This window comes from Chiloscyllium plagiosum, chromosome 33 (genome assembly GCF_004010195.1).
Source record: "Chiloscyllium plagiosum isolate BGI_BamShark_2017 chromosome 33, ASM401019v2, whole genome shotgun sequence".
Lineage (NCBI taxonomy): Eukaryota > Metazoa > Chordata > Chondrichthyes > Orectolobiformes > Hemiscylliidae > Chiloscyllium > Chiloscyllium plagiosum.
This window is the reverse complement of record NC_057742.1, coordinates 42,378,112-42,395,106: the sequence shown is the minus strand read 5'-3', so window position 1 is coordinate 42,395,106 and position 16,995 is coordinate 42,378,112. Positions and strand designations below refer to the sequence as shown.

Genomic DNA, 16,995 nt, shown 5'->3' with positions numbered 1-16,995 from the left:
CACGCAGCCGCGGGGAGAACATGCAAACTCCACACAGTCAGTCGCCTGAGGCGGGAGTTGAACCCGGGTCTCTGGCGCTGTGAGGCAGCAGTGCTAACCACTGTGCCACCGTGCCGCCCACCATTTTGGGAATGACAATTAAAACAAAACTTTGGATTTCCAAATCTGGCGTTGTCCTAATTACACAATGTTCTTTTTTAGTCAGAGAGTCATAGTGATATACAGCACGGAAACAGACCCTTGGGTCCAACTCATTCTTGCCGACCAGATATCCCAAACCAATCTAGTCCCACCTGCCAGCACCCGGCCCATATCCCTCTACACCCTTCCAATTCATATACCCATCCAGATGCCTTTTAAATGTTGCAATTGTACCAGCCTCCACCACTTCCTCTGGCACCTTAATGTTTTTCTAAACATTGATCATTTTGTGAGGTTATTTGTTCATTCGCTAGTAAATCTCAAGACCATTAAAAGGAAGCTGCACAAACATCGTAATCTCTTGTTGACCTGAAATCTACTTGTGCTTTATGTGTCTTGTTTCAGATTCCAAGCCAGAGTTACCCAAAGTGAGTGGACGAGCCTGGGGCAGACTACTGGTGAGTCTGGCTTTCTTGTTGTGAGTGGGGTAAGCAGTTAGTGAACTGCTGATTAACTGCTGGTGGGCTGCTGGTGAATTGCATATTAACTGCTGTTGGGCTGCTGGTGAATTGCATATTAACTGCTGGTGGGCTGCTGGAGAATTGCTGATTAACTACTGGTGGGCTGCTGGTGAATTGCTGATTAACTGCTGGTAGTTAGTTGCTGGAGAATTGCTGATTACCTGACTTTCTTGCTGTATGAGTCTAGTACGAGGGGTTAAGTTCATTAGCATAAATGGGATTGGATCCTCACTTTAGAGGGAAATGTAATTGTTAGCAGGGCTATCCAATAAGAGGGTAATTTCACTTTAGCGATTTGTAACTGTTTGCTCTTTAAAATGTAACCCCTCCTTCTAGGACATGACTCTTATGGTAGATTAGTGTCCATCTGACTGGACAGTTTCAAACACATGGTCATTCTATAATGTGTACCTCTAGCTATTTGATCATAGAAATTCTCACAGTTGAGCCCAATCCTGTCTTCATGAAACATTCACAAACTGTATACTCATCAGGATCAGGGACATGAGGTAGTCACCCTGTCCACAGTCTAGTTAATGAGGCCCAATGTGACATCCCTACTGGATTTGAGTGAAGTTGAGGTCAGATTGAGCTGTGATAACCCAGCACAATGAAACATTCAGTGTCTAGGTCAGTGATCTGCAAACTCACACATGGTCTTTATTTAACTGTGGGGATAGAAAGCTGATCCTTTTTAGGATCTCAAATAATTATTTTAACAAAAAGAAGTCACTTTTAAATGTTGTTTTATTTGTTCATGAGATGTGAGCTTCTCTGACTAGGCTAGCATTTATTGCCCATCCCTAATTGCCCAGAGGACAGGTAAGAACCAACCATATTGCTTTTGGTCTGATGTAAAATATAGGCCAGACCAGATAAGGACAACAAGTTTCCTTCATGAAAGGGACATCAATGAACCAGATGGATTTTTACATCCATTGACAGTAGGTTCATGGTTGCCATTAGACTAGATTTTTGTTCAAAATGTTTATTGAATTCAAATTCCACCACCTGCCATTGGCAGGATTTGAGCCCATTATCCCCAGAACATTGCTTTGGTGTGTTAGTTCAGTGAGGTTATATACTCCACTATCTTCCCAGTTAGAGTCATATAGTCATAGAGATGTTTGGCACAGGAACAGACCCTTTGGTCCAGCACGTCCATGCTAACCAGATATCTAGAGTCATAGAGTCACAGAGATGTACAGCATGGAAACAGACTCTTCAGTCCAACTCATCCATGCCAACCAGATATTCTAACCTAATCTAGTCCCATTTGCCAGCACTTGGCCCATATCCCTATTCATATACTCATCCAGATACCTTTCAAATGCTGCAATTGTACCAGCCTCCACTACGTCCTCTGGCAGCTTATTCCATACACGTACCACCCTTTGCGTGAAAATGTTGCTTAGGTCCCTTTTAGATCTTTCCCCTCACCCTAAACCTGCCCCCCACCTCAGGGGAAAGACCTTGTCTACTTACCCTATCCATGCCCCTCATGATTTTATAAACATCTATAAGGTCACCCCTCAGCCTCCGACACTCCAGGGAAAACAGCCCCAGCCTGTTCAGCCTCTCCCTATAGCTCAGATCCTCCAACCCTGGCAACATCCTTTACTGAACCCTTTCAAGTTTCATAACATCTTTCTGATAGGAGGGAGACCAGAATTGTACACAATAATCCAAAAGTGGCCGAACCAACATCCTGTGCAGCCAAACATGACCTGCCAACTTCTATACTCAACACTCTGACAAACAAATGCCTTCTTAACTCTCCTATCTACCTGCGACTCTACTTTCAAGGAATTGACCTGCCTGAATGTATGGCTACACCCATGATGTGGCTACAGGTAATGCTTTTGAATGAAGGAGCAATTGTTATAGCTGTGACCATTATTGTTTCTATATAGTTGTATGGGCTAATAGAAGTTTTCGTCCTTGTGGTGCTGTGGATATCATCTCTGCCTCTGGGTTTGAGTCTCACTCCAGGGCATGGTAGTTCAGGAAACTAGAAATCTTTCCAACACATGCCATAAGTAGTTAGTAAGTGGTGGGAATTTTACGTTAGCCGTGGGATGGGAGGGAAACTGGTGAATCTATCATCACTATCCATTGCTCCAGGTTGTAACTCATGTGTAAAGGTGCTACTTAGACTCCCTGAAGAATTTGCATCACATTAGAAGCTTATTACTGAAAGCACATGAATCAGTAGCCAAAAAAAACTGTCTTGGTTGTATGCATCCTTAGTTAAAGTTTGTTTGGAAGATGATTTTACGAGCAAAATTATTGTTCAAAATGTCAGAAAATGTTATAATTCAGAAATTAATTTCTTCGTTTTTTTTTCCTACTTCTTCGATATGATATACTCAATATTTATTAGACATACAAATGCTGCCAGTGAAAAATATTTGACTAGACAGCTTACATTTTCATCTTGTCACACTCCATGGCTTTTATTTCAATTGTTTCTTTTAAATGTCTCTTGACCAAAATTGTTTCCCAACCATTGGCCTTTTCTGACCTGGGGATGATTCTGGTGCAGTAGCAAGGACAATGAATCCCTTTATCCAGCCAGAATTAGGTGTTTTCAGGCCAACAGGAGAGAACACTGGGAAACAAGCGTGCATCCTGAAAGGGTTCCACTTCGGAATAGTCTTCATCCAAACCACATCAAATGTTGGTTCCTGACGTTGATTTAATTGTTCATTATTTTTTCAGAAACTCTGTGACTTGTCTAATGCTGCTGTCTTCATCGTGATCACTGAATTCTTTGAAAAAATCACCTACTTTGGGGTGCGAGGTAAAGGAAATTTTCTTAAGTATCTGGGATTACAGTTTGTTCCCGACATACCATCGGGGTTAGGGATGCTGGAGGTCTTCTCGAAATAACGTGGAATCAGAGGGTTATTCCATAACCACTTCATTTGAGGTTTTTATTAACTAGGGGTCGGAAATGTTTTAAATAAATACCCAGAGATTGGTGGCTCATTCCCTACACATCTCACTATAGACTTCTCGATCGCAACCTGTGTGGGCTTTGTACCACCAGCAGGGTTGAGGAAGTGATGAAGTGGGAGGCAGAGGCTGTGGGAGCCCTCAGTATTCACTGTGGAATCTGTGAAGGCCATGCCACCATGTCAAACACAGGCAAAGCTATTGACCTCCATTCTGAGGTACTCGGTGGGGGTTTCAGTCTCCTTCACCGCTACTGACCCAACTGGCTGAGCCCTGAAGGACCATTCAGCTAGATTGGGCTGGTGACATGTAATGTTAGAATCGGCAAGAGAAAATAAAAACTGAAAGAATTGCAGATGCTGTAAATCAGAAACAAAAACACAAATTTCTAGAAAAGCTCAGCAGGTCTGGCAGCATCTGTGGAGAGAAATCAGAGTTAATGTTTCAGGTCAAATGACCTTTCGTTAAAACTGAAGAAATACCTACTTAACCCTGTCCTTACCAATCCTTTTATCACATCTGTCAATGACAACATTAGTTGGAGTGACCACTGCCCAATCCCTGTGAAGTTGAAGTTCCAACTTTGCACTGAGGATATGTTGTGTGGCACTGCCACTTTGTGAAGTGGGTTAGATTCAGAATAGGACAAACCCAAATAGGCAGACAAAACACGTCCAGAAACCCTAGCCACTCTCCTCTACATCAAAGACATCTCAGGAATGACTGCCAGACTACTCAGACCCCTTGGCATCTTGGTAGCCCACAAACCCACTAACACACTAAAACAGCAGCTAATGAACTTGAAAGCCCCTATACAGACAATGAACAAATCTAATGTCATTTACAAAATACTGTGCAAGGACTGTAACAAACACTACATTGGACAAACAGGATACATGAACATCAACTAGCCACGAAAAGACATGACCCTCTCTCACATACAGATCCTCACATACAGATAAGGAAGGACACCACTTCGACTGCGACAACACATCCATCCTAGGACAAGCCAAACAAAGACACACATGAGAATTCCTAGAGGCATGGCATTCCAACTGGAACTCTATCAACAAACACATCAAGTTAGACCCCATCTACCACCCCCTGAGAAAAGGAACAGGAAGTGACTTCACCACAAGAAATAACATCACCAACCCAAAGAAACCCAAACATATAAATAGAAAGCAGGAATGTTCGGCATTGCTTTGCATGAGGTCCACGGAAGATGTTACCTAGTAAGGTAACGAAACATCTGGAAATGAACCTTTCAGCTCATCGAGCAAAACTACGTCCAAAACTCAGAACAGATTTAGCAGCTCAAAACTGGACAGTCAAGAGAGGCATCAGCAGTAGCAGAATTGTGTTTAACCATAATCTGTGTCAACGTACCTGGCAGACCATGCACTCTAGGAGAAAGTGAGGACTGCAGATGCTGGAGATCAGAGCTGAAAATGTGTTGCTAGAAGAGCGCAGCAGGTCAGGCAGCACCCAAGGAGTAGGAGAATCGACGTTTCGGGCATGAGCCCTTCTTCAGGCATCCTCATTCCTGAAGAAGGGATCATGCCCGAAACGTCGATTCTCCTGCTCCTTGGATGCTGTCCTTCCTGCGCTTTTCCAGCAATATATTTTCAGATCATGCACTCTGCCATTACCATCAAGCCAGGAAATCAGTCCTGATACAATGAAAAGAGCAGGAGGTCATGAACTGGAAGAAAAAAATGAGGTGTCAACCAATGAAGTTGCAACAGAGGACTCCTCATGTGTCAAACAGTGGAAACTGCATGCCATGGACAGAGGTATCCAATCCCACAAGCAGTGGATGAACTCAAAGCTCTGAAGTCCTGCCATTCTGCAATGTGGAATAATAATGGACAGTTTCCATCTGCGGTTTCTGTGGCCTCAATATTCAGGCTCTGTTTTTGCAGGTTATACTAATGAGATTCAGATGAAGGGAGCTGGTAAAGAGGTTAACAAACGATACAAAAATTGATCCTGTGGTTGACAACAGCATTCTCTCTTCGAGGCCACAAAGTAGTTTGGGGTGTCCATGTGTGAGACTGGCATGCAGGCACACTGTCCTCTGGTTCTGGAAGTCACTGCAGCACATGGGCATCAGGGGTCCAGCAGCAGCAGGAACAATTTGAGGGAATGTAGGTTGGCAGAGGATATGCCAAGAGAATGAGGATATTGCAGAAAGATACAGATGGTATTGTCGGGTGGGCAGAGAAATGAAAAATGTAATTTAATTCAGAGTAGTATGATGCAGTGTGCAACAAGGAATGGGAATGCACAATGAATGAGAAGATATGAATAATGAGGTGGAACAAAAGGACCTTTGAGTGTACATCTGCAGTACTTTAAAGGTTACCTTTCAGGGGTAATAAGTCGGCTAAGAAGGCACTCACTTTACTTTATGAGCCAAGAGATACATTAGAAGGTCAGGGAGACTATGCTGGATCGCTGTGTAATGCTGGCTAGACCACAGCTTGAGTCGAGAGTGTGGTGCTGGAAAAGCACAGCAGGTCAGGCAGCATCCAAGGAGCAGGAGAAGCAACATTTTGGGCAAGAGCATTTCCTGATGAGGGGCTTATGCCCAAAACATCAACTCTCCTGCTCCTCAGATGCTGCCTGACCTGCTGTGCTTTTCCAGCACCACACTCTCGACTCTGAGCTCCAGGATTCGCAGTCCTCACTTTGTCCTCGACCACACCTTGGGTCTTCTTTACTGTTCTGGTCACACATTACAGGAAAAATTACAGGAGAGGCTGCAGAGAGGATTTATAAGAATTTTCTGAGGACTTGAAAACTTTAACTATTGGCAAAAATGGATAAACTACAATTGTTTTCCTTTGAAAGGAGAAGGCTGAATGGCTGACTTGGTTAAGGTGGATGAAATTTTGAGGAGCTTGGATAGATTATCACAAGAGCCACAAAATCCCTACAGTGTGGAAAAAGGCCCTTCGGCCCAACAAGTCCATGCTGACCCCCCACTCAGACCCATTCCCCTACTCTATATTTACCCCTGACTAATGCACCTATCTAACACAACCCTGAACACTATGGCCACTTCACCTGACCCTGCACACCTTTGGTTTGTGGGAGGAAACCAGAGCACCTGGAGGAAACCCACGCAGACACGAGGAGAACGTGCAAACTCTACCCAGACAGACAGTAGCCCGAGGCTGGAATCAAGCCCAGGTCCCTGGTTCTGTGAGGCAGCAGTGCTAACTACTGAGCCACTGTAGCCGCCCCAATATGTATTAGCAACGGGGCCAAAAATCAGGAAACATAGATTTAAAGCAGATTGTAGATGAAAAAAAACTTTTATATTCAAGAGGGACCTGGGATTCTCGGGTTGGTAGAGGCAGAAACTTTTATTGCATTTAAAAGGTGCTCAGATATCTACTTGATCAGTACCTTTCAGCCTATGGAACTCGTTCAGGAAGGTGGCTTAATCTCGGTAGCTCTTTGTTGACTGACACAGACAGTATGGCATTAACGACCTGACTATTACAACACATAATGAGACCATTATGCTTCAGTGTGTGCACCAGTAAACACAGACCTACCCACTTGAGCTCAAACTGGAAGCTCACATTTTCGATGATTTCTATGAAGACCGGACAAGAGCACGTGAGAAGAGAAAGTGAGGACTGCAGATACTGGAGAATAAGAGTCAAAAAGTGTGGCGCTGGAAAAACATAGCAGATCAGGCAGCATCCGAAGAACAGGAGAGTCGATGTTTTGGGCATAAGCCCTTCATCGACTCTCCTGCTCCTCTGATGTTGCCTGACCTGCTGCGCTATTCCAGCGCCACACTCCAAGATCACATCAGAGACTAGGAATTCTGAATTGAGCAACTAACCAAGGCTATCTATCTTTCTGCACAGTGTAAGTTATGGATGTGATGGAATATTGTCCATTTGCCTGAATGAATGCAGCTTCAACAACATCAAGAAGCTTGACACCATCTTGGACAAAATTGCTCACTCCATCCTGCCCCCCCTCACCATTAAACGTTCATGCTGTTGACCACTTGTGTTTAGTGGCAGCAGCACGTACCATCTACAAGATGCTCTGCAGCAAACCACCACGGACTCTCTAACAGCATCTTCCAGATCCCCAACCGCTACCATTCAGAAGGACAAGGGAAGCAGATACATGGGAACATCATCACCTGTAAACTCCTCTCCAAATCTCACACCACCCTGGGACTGTGTTAATAGCTTATTTATTGATGTCAAGTCTCTGGCATGAAATTTGAACTCATAATTTCTAACTCTAAAGCAAGAGTGCTAACAATTGAGTCACAAGAGCATAGAGTATTGAGTACAGGAGTTGGGAGGTTATGTTGCAGCTGTACAGGATATTGGTTAGGGTTGAAACTTTACTATTGGAAGGATATTGTGAAACTTGAAAGGGTTCAGAAAAGATTTACAAGGATGTTGTCAGGGTTGAAGGATTTGAGCTACAGGGAGAGGCTAAACAGGCTGAGGCTGTTTTCTCTGGAGTGTCAGAGGCTGAGGGGTGACCTGATAGGGGTTTATGAAATCATAAGGGGCATGGATAGGATAAATAGATGAGCTCTTTTCCCTGGGGTGGGGGAGTCCAGAACTGGAGGGCATAGGTTTTAACGGGGAAAGATTTTAACGGACCTAAAGAGGCAACCTTTTCACGCAGAGGGTGGTGGAATGAACTGCCAGAGGAAGTGGTGGAGGCTGGTACAATTACAACATTTAAAAGACATCTGGATGGGTATGTGAATAGGAAGGGTTTGGAGGGATATGGACCAAGTGCTGGCAAATGGGACTAGATTACTGGTCAGCATGGATGAGTTGGACCAACGGGTCTGTTTCTGTGCTGTATATTTCTATGACTCAATAACTGCAAAGTAATGAATTTACAAATTGATTTGTTCAAGGCAATTTTGTTCAGCCAGCTCAGTAATTGTTATCCATGAATGCTCATTGCTACCTGCTCGTTTTGTTTCAGCTATCCTGGTGCTGTATTTTACAAAAGCACTCATCCTATCTGAGAGCAAGGCTACTTCCCTTTTTCATGTCTTCATCTTCCTCTCCACATCCTTCACCATTGTGGGAGCTTTCCTCTCAGACTTCTGTTTTGGGCGATACAGGTATGAACTGCAGAACTCTTCCAACCAGAGCTAAGGCTGGATGGAGGTTCTTTCATTCTTTCTTGTAGAGAATTTGAAGATGATCTCTTTGAGTTTCAAAGATGATTATAAGAGTAGCTGGAGTAGATTGAGAGAAACGGCTCCGTCGTGTGAGAGGAGACAAAAACTCAAAATGATCATTCAAGTTGACATCAGAAAGATCATCTTCACACAAAGCATAATTGAATTTTGAATTTATCCAAAGATGTGTTAAAACTGGGGAATGAATTGGAAATTGCAAATTTAAGATTGATAGATTTTTGTTAAATGGAATATCAAAGCTAATGGAAATATTTGGGCTAATTTTGGGAAATAGAGATTGTTCATTTACAGTAGTGAATGTTTGAGGGAGATTTAATTGGGATGATTATTGTGGAAAGATCATCCAATACTCTGAGAATTACCAGGAGGCGCAGAAAATCCTTCACAAAGTTAAATCATTATTTGCAAAGAAAAGCTGTGACAATCAGAAAATAGCTTCCCAACTGCCCACCCCTTCTTGGATTCTCTGCAGTTTATAGTTCCCGCATTTACCTGATAGCATTAGTGTAACCAATCATACTAGCTTGCTTTGTCTTTCTAAACTAATCATCTTCTGCGACACCAGTCGACTACTTTACACTTAACCTATCACATAACACCACCATTGTCTTTAGCATTAGCTCATCTATCAGTGATTTAACTAGCCTATCATAGTGTATTACCATTATCTGTTACTGGAGCGCTGTAACATGATCCTGTGCATATATTACGCCACTAAGTTACCTATATAACTACCAAATTAGCTTCCAAATATTCCATATGATCACATTATGAAGATTTTGATGAACTAAACAAGGAAAAACTATTGGCTATGTGAGAGAGAGTGTCCCAGTTTTAGGATAATTGACTATAAAAGGGGAGAGAATAGGAGGTTTTCTTTGCATTTATATATACATCAGATAAGTAATTGAAATTAATAACCTTTACAGGGCTATAGGGCAAAAAGTGGCTGAAGTCACATTTATAAGATAGGTCAATAAGAAAGCCAACTCCTGGCCAAATAATCTCCTTCTATGTTGTCAGATTCTAAACTTTATGGCAAAGATTATACTTTTCTCATTCCAGGTTTTTTTTAATGGTGAAACTCAGTCACCAGATTGCTAGTCTAGCAACAATACGACTGTCATCACTTCCTTGTATGCTACAGAATTCTATGATTCTGTTTATATCACAGAGCCACCGAAGTCTGGTTAGCATAAAGGGATTATTTGCCATTTGAGTAGATACTATTTTCAAGTTGGTTCTGTGTCTGTGATTCAACCCACGTCTTGTCAACCTTGAATTACAGGAGTATCCTCATGCTTTCTGTGGTGTACCTTATTGGTACTATTGTTTTGTCAGCGACTGCGATACCCGGAGAGATGGGACAGTCTGTGTGAGTATAAGAAATTTTCTTGAGTGTGCCTGGGATGGGGAACAAGGCCAGAGTGACCAACAGTGATCCTTCATTTCATTTCACCATTTACATTTCATTCTCACCCTCCTTGGCCTTAATCTCACCCTTTTCATCTGGGGTTAATGAGTCAGGAATGAGCTCAGAATGGGGTCAGCGGCTTCATCATCCCATTAAGCCCAACAATGCAGGCTGTGCCACTTTGAAAGGGGCATACTGCCAGCTGCCCAGATTTCCCACACTGTTTCAGGTGCTGTGACCCTTTTGATTTGAAAATCTGGCTTTGAAGGTGTAAATAGAGTCAGACACTGACTTTGCAAGAGTACAGGGCATTGTGGATTCAGATCAACTTCAACTATCCAAATGTAAATGTTGAATTAGATTTCGGGTCTTAGGGTGAGTTGTTAGGGTGCACAAAAGTAAGTCCTTCGCCTCCACCATGCTCCCTTTGGTTGTAGTGCCTCCCCCCTGATCCCAGTTCATTACCATGTTGCTGGTAGCTCTCGCCTGAGTTCACTACAGGATGTGGCATGCTACTTGTTTGACACCCTGTGTTTTGCCCAGTCAATATTGTGAGAAACAAAAGCTCACTCGCTTTAATAATTTCAGTCCGAGACCAAAAATCTGAAACAGTGTCGTTTATTTGTACACTTGCAAGTGGGTGCCATGTCTAATGCCAGGTAAGGCAATGACAAATGCACATCAAATCCAACAAACTCTCGAAATTTATACAGTTTGAATCCCCATATTTTTCCTTATTTCATTGTTTGCCCCCCTCCTCCGCTTACGTCATTCATTTCCTTAAGACTGCTCCCATAACTTCTGTTTATCCGGCCTTGTCAGTGACAAATGTCTATCTCTGCCTCCCCCATAAAGTTGTTTGACGTCATCCCATCCTTTGCTCACCATTATCTGCTCCCCCCATCTGCGCTGCCCCTCACAGCATCTTATCACTAAGCCCTTTTAATTGGGGTTTGTTCCTGTGTCTCTGTACAAGTGGGGAAACAGATGTTTATAAGGGCCTCTTTTCACAGCATTTTATCTAGTGCCTGTATTTCTACCATTTTTCTGTAATCACGTCTCATGCTAACATACCATTTTGTAACGGATTATATATTTCCTCATTCTTGCTAAGTCAGCTCTCGTCCGAAACAATCCCAAACTAATGTGAATTCATTTACTCTGTATCAGAACTTATAATTTGCGGAAATAACATTAATTCACCTATATCCCACAATATAAAGAAAATGGAAGTGCCCAACTGGTGAGGACCATTGTATTGGCCAAGCAACTATTAACCACCCTGCCCCACCCCCAACCTGAATTTTCCTTAGACCCTGGGACCTGGCAGAGGGAGCCTGGATGTTCACAGGCCTGTGGACCTGCTCTTGGTGTGAGCTGACAGAAGGGAACCTCGTTGATATGTGTTGGAATTGTTCTCAGCTTCGAGTCTTTGCTGAGCAGAGAATGGAGGTTGGCTATTATGGGATATGGCTGCACACCCCAAACATTCACCAGATTGCCTGAAGGAAGAAGCTAGCAAGGGGGCGGGGGAGTAAAAGGAGGTGAAACTCTTTAACCGGATTTTTCTAGATCCCAGCCTCTCTCATGCTAAATGCCTTGGATGTGGAATGAACACAATTTGGCTGAACTCTAACCTGGAGCCCTGTCACTCACTGAAACCATAATAGGAGTAAACTTTCAATCACCTTCTAAAGAATGTCAGTCAGGTCTCGTAAGTATCCATTGGCACTGGCAAACTGAGAATGACTGAGCAGTGTTGTGTGTTCTGTCTTACCCTGCTCCTGGGCTTTGCATGTTATTCAGATAATCTAGTCATCTTTCACCGGGATGGTTTGGTGGGCAATTTGACCCCCACCTTTTCCCTGCAGGTCTGTCCAGTGATTTGGGTTTTGCCTCAGGCAGCTTAACTTTACCTGATGAGGCAATGCTTTTGTTATCCCTGCTAATTTACAAAATCCAATGTGCATAACATGATATTAAAAGATGCAACAGATGTTTATTGCAGCTGGCTAATATATGCAGAGCATATATTCACTGAGACAAGTGTTTGGGCTGGTATTAAGCTATTCATTATAGCAGAAGCGTATATTTTTAGTAGTGTGTCATGCTTCAAGTGGTTAGAATTAAGATTCCACCTGAGAGCTTTATAGTGAGGTCGTAGGTTGTTCACCAAGCTGATGTGTTTTTCTGCAGATATTTTGTCACCTCGTTAGATGACATCGTCAGTGCCCCTGGTGAAGCATTGGTGCTCTGTCCCACCTGGTATTTATCTGTCACTGTTTTCTGGTACCTCTGGTTTTGCATCTGAGTGGTTTGTATGTGGGGTCTAGTTCAATGTGTTTATTGATTGAGTTCTGATTGGTGTGCCTAACTTCAAGGAATTCCTGACATGTCTCTGTTTGGTCTGTGCTAAGATGGTTACATTATTCCAGTTGAATTTGTGTCCTTCACTGTCTGCATGGGTGGAAATGAGAGAGTTCTGATCATGTCTGGCAGTGGTGAGCTGATGTTAGTGCTCACGGGTAGTCAGTTTTTTTCCTCTTTGTCCTACGTCGTGTTTTTCACAGTCCATACAGGCTATCTTGCTCGTCCTGTTGAATGTGGTCTCGGGTCTTTAACCTTAGTGATGCGCTGGTGAAAAAAGTGTTTACTCGTTTGTAGGCCATAAGATTCCTAGGGGTCTGAATAGTTGGGTAGTTATCTCTGACGTCCCTGATGTATGGTATGGTCACTACCATGTCTGGTTGTGTAGTTCTTTCTTCTTTAGGTTTGTTGCATAAGTACTGGAGGATAGGGCTCTTGGGATACCTGTTATTTAAATCCCTTGAATAGGTGCCGCTGTTCTGCCTTCTGAAGCTCTGGGTTGCTGCAGTGTGTCCATTTAAATAGTGTCCTAATGCAGCTTTGTTTGTGGATGCTGAGGTGGTTGCTGTTATAATTCAGTATCTGGTCTGTATGAGTGTTCCTTCCTGTACATACTGGACTGGAGTTCCCCGATAGGTGTGTATTCCACAAAGCCATCCAGGAAGTGGAGTCTGCTGCTGTTCTCCTCCTCTTTAGTGAATTTTATAGTCTCAAGTCACATGCTCTGATGCTTTGATATCACATGCCCAGCTCTTAAAGACATACTGACATACTGTGTGTCTTAAAGGTGTACTGACCGTGAGATATAATACAACGTCCAGTACTGAACGAAGGATCTCTGAACAGAGTTTGGAGGGTTGGGTTAATGGACAATGGAAATTCCATGATGGCCACTGCAGAAATTGTTAAGGACTTTTGAGGAGAGGTTTGTGATCTTGGATAGTTTTTTCTGGCATCTGATATCTGTTATGAGACTCTGTCTCTTGGTTTGGAAAAGTGACTGATACTTGATATTCTTGTCCAAAAGCAAAGACTGGCAGTCCACCAGAGCCTGTGGTGGTTTCCAGTGATGCACAAGGGTTGACCTTAATGCTACCGTTCTGCACAGGTTGGTATTGTTGTGGGTGTGTCCAGCTGGTGAAAGGGCAATGGGGGAAGGTATCAGATAGTGTACCTGTCCTCCACTACCTTAAGTGCCCTCAGGGTTGCCAACCCTTAGCAGACAGGTACTTACTTTATATGAAAGATTTGTGCTTGATGCCAATACTATTGGCATTGCAATCCCATTTTAAAATAGCAGAAATCACACACTGGGTTGAACTGGATAACAGGAGTTGACAGGAGACAGAAGAAGGGGCAAAGAAGGCCTCAATGAGTATTAATGTTAACTTTCTGCAGCTGGGCTGCTGATCTGCCTTTGTCTCTCCTTCTCATTGCAGCAGCCTTTGTTCAAACTCTTGCCATCTCCAATGCTCACTTCATGTCAGTGGACAGTCTCAAGTACCTTTAAACTCCCAACCTGTTGCTGGTCCTGTTTACCACAATGATGTTCCATCATTTCCTGATGGGGTACAGTGCTGCTTAATGGGGATGAGGACCAGTTTTGAAATTCACCTTAACCTCCCGCTGAACTCTCTGTATCATATATTTATTAAAATTGGCCCTAGCCTACTGCACTGTCTATCCATGTCACATCAGTATGTATCAATATATCAGTGTACCAATGCCCCTACATCACGTCTACTCAGTAATCACTGACTGGACTCTCTTTCTGATTGTAGGGTGGGTGCCTATACTGGGCTGTTCCTCATTTCCCTGGGTTCCGGTGGAATCAGATCCAGTATGTCACCCTTTGGTGCTGATCAGATTGGTGGGAAAGAGGTGAGTATATTGATTCTGTGTTTTTGAGAATGGCTTGGAATGGCATTGATACTTTTAAGTGAAAACTAGATGAAAGAGAGAGGAATGAGAAGATTTACTGATTAAATAGCAGCTTGTGCAAAGCATTTGTACCAACATGGACCAGATGGGCCAAATGGCCTATTTCTTTGTTGTAAATTATATCAAATTATATGTAATAAGCCGTTTTATTGTATAAAACATCCAACAGTGTGGAGAAAAAAATCAGCCTGTTGTTAATATAAGGAAAGGTTGACACACTGTACCTCACCGCATTGTTCAGAAGTATCACGGTGTTCACATAAATCATTCCTAAAGGAGCTGGGAATCAAACAGATGCAGATGCAGCAGCAACACTGACTTATGTTATTTGGCATAGATGAGTTGGACCGAAGGGTCTGTTTCTGTGCTGTTTGAGAAGAAGAGATGAACCAGTTTTATATTAAAGCTGAGACAGTAACTTAATGTAAAGGCGGGCATGCATCCTGAATCCTGACCTGATTGAGTTCTGACCCCAGAACATACTTTATAGCTAATTAACTACTTCAATCTAACTGGCCACTGAGAGTAAATTGGCCAGAGGAACAAAGCCAGTTAGATTGAGATGTAAATAGTATCAGTGCTAGGCAGTAGTGCAGACTAGACTCTGCAGTTACTAACTGGGTATATTTATTCTCCGCAGGAGAAAGGTTACCGGATGTACTTTTCATTCTTCTATTTTTCCATGAACCTAGCAGCTTTACTTGCAGGAATTACCATCCCCATCCTGAGAGGTAAGGAGGATCGGTGAGGAAGTGAAGTGGTGGTAATGTCACTTGGTAATCTTTGCTTGCAGAGGTAAACTGTTTCACAAGTTCACTCCTGGCAAGCTCTGTAATTATGTTGTCGGGACAGATATCCCATAAAAGGGAGGCCATTCAAATGCAGTCCTCCATAGCCAGCTCTGGGATAGTTTTGACAGATGCTTGGAGATCTGTCAGCCTTAAATTGACCTCAATGGATTGAGATCAGTCTCCAGTAAGCATGTGAAATGGTGTGGATGAAGACTAACCTAGTCTGATTTCAAATCAACAAGTCATTCACAAGCTATAGAATTCACAGTCATTCACAATCTATAGAAGTGAGCGTAGTGTGTCCAGTAGAGACATTGACTCAAGTCGGAACCAAACTGAGGAAGGGAAGGGTGACTATAAGAGAAATTGGAGAGTTACTATGAGTTCAGCGTTTGGATTTATGGGTTTGGCCAAGTGTCTTCTAATAACAGTTGATTTGTATCCGAGAGTCTGTCAAACAATATAGTTCATTGCAAATAAAAATGCAGTATAAATGCAACTCTACCGCCTGACCAGAGGACAATCCTATTTCCATTTATTCCAGTCTCTGAACAATATATGTCACTGTCTGGCCATTGTGCACTGAAAGCTGATCTGTGTTGAATTCTATTAATTTGTATAACTATAGTCTGATCAAGAAATGCTGGAAATACTGACCAGCTCAGACAGCATCTGTGGAGAGAATCCGCATTTAAGGTTGTTTCAAATGTAAGACAGTGAGAACTAATGGTAGGCTGGAGGATTGAGTGTTCTTAGGAATCAGTAGCAGAAGACGATAAAGTTAATAAAGAGGGAGAAAACTGATTATGGAAGTAAATTGGTATTAATTGGCAAGAGCTTCTATGTATATAGAGAAAGAAAGATAGAAGTTAAAGTCAGCATGACACTCTTGAAAGGTGCAACTGGAGAATTAATAATAGGGAACAGGAAGTTGACAAATAATTTAAACCTGTATTTTGTATCGGTCTTCATGGTGAAAGATGCTATAAACGTCTCAAAGTTAACAGATAAACAAGGTGCTAATAGGAGGAAAGTTTTTGTTATAAGCCCTATCACAGGAATAAGGAATGTTAAAAATTAATGGCATTTAAGACAGACAAGTCACTAGAACCTGATGGTCTGCATCACTATTTTGGATCAGAGTGGTGCTGGAAAAGCACAGCAGTTCAGGCAGCATCCGAGGAGCAGGAAAATCGACGTTTCGGGCAAAAGCCCTTCATCAGGAATAGAGGCAGAGTGCCTGCAGGGTGGAGAGATAAATGAGAGGAGGGTGGGGTCAGGTCCATGCTCCCCAACAACCCACCCTCCCGTCCTGGCACCTTCCCCTGCCACCGCAGGAATTGCGAAACCCAGCGCCCACACCTCCTCCCTCACCTCCATCCAAGGCCCCAAAGGAGCCTTCCACATCCATCAAAGTTTTACCTGCACATCCACCAATATCATTTATTGTATCTGTTGCTCCCGATGCGGTCTCCTCTACATTGGGGAGACTGGACGCCTCCTAGCAGAGCGCTTTAGGGAACATCTCCGGGACACCCGCACCAATCAACCACACCGCCCTGTGGCCCAACATTTCAACTCCCCCTCCCACTCTGCCGAGGACATGGAGGTCCTGAGCCTCCTTCACTGCCGCTCCCTCACCACCAG

The 16,995-nt window shown here is 43.1% G+C and overlaps 1 protein-coding gene across 1 annotated transcript in view; it reads left to right on the top strand.

Moving 5' to 3' along the window:
- LOC122539646 (solute carrier family 15 member 2-like) overlaps window positions 1–16,995 on the top strand; it is a 103,429-nt gene that overhangs the window by 75,944 nt on the left and 10,490 nt on the right. Inside the window, exons 3-8 of the mRNA XM_043674644.1 lie at window positions 547–599; window positions 3,384–3,465; window positions 8,613–8,754; window positions 10,124–10,210; window positions 14,398–14,497; window positions 15,198–15,288. Of these exons, the coding sequence (XP_043530579.1) occupies window positions 547–599; window positions 3,384–3,465; window positions 8,613–8,754; window positions 10,124–10,210; window positions 14,398–14,497; window positions 15,198–15,288 (555 nt within the window). The remainder of the gene's footprint in view (window positions 1–546; window positions 600–3,383; window positions 3,466–8,612; window positions 8,755–10,123; window positions 10,211–14,397; window positions 14,498–15,197; window positions 15,289–16,995) is intronic.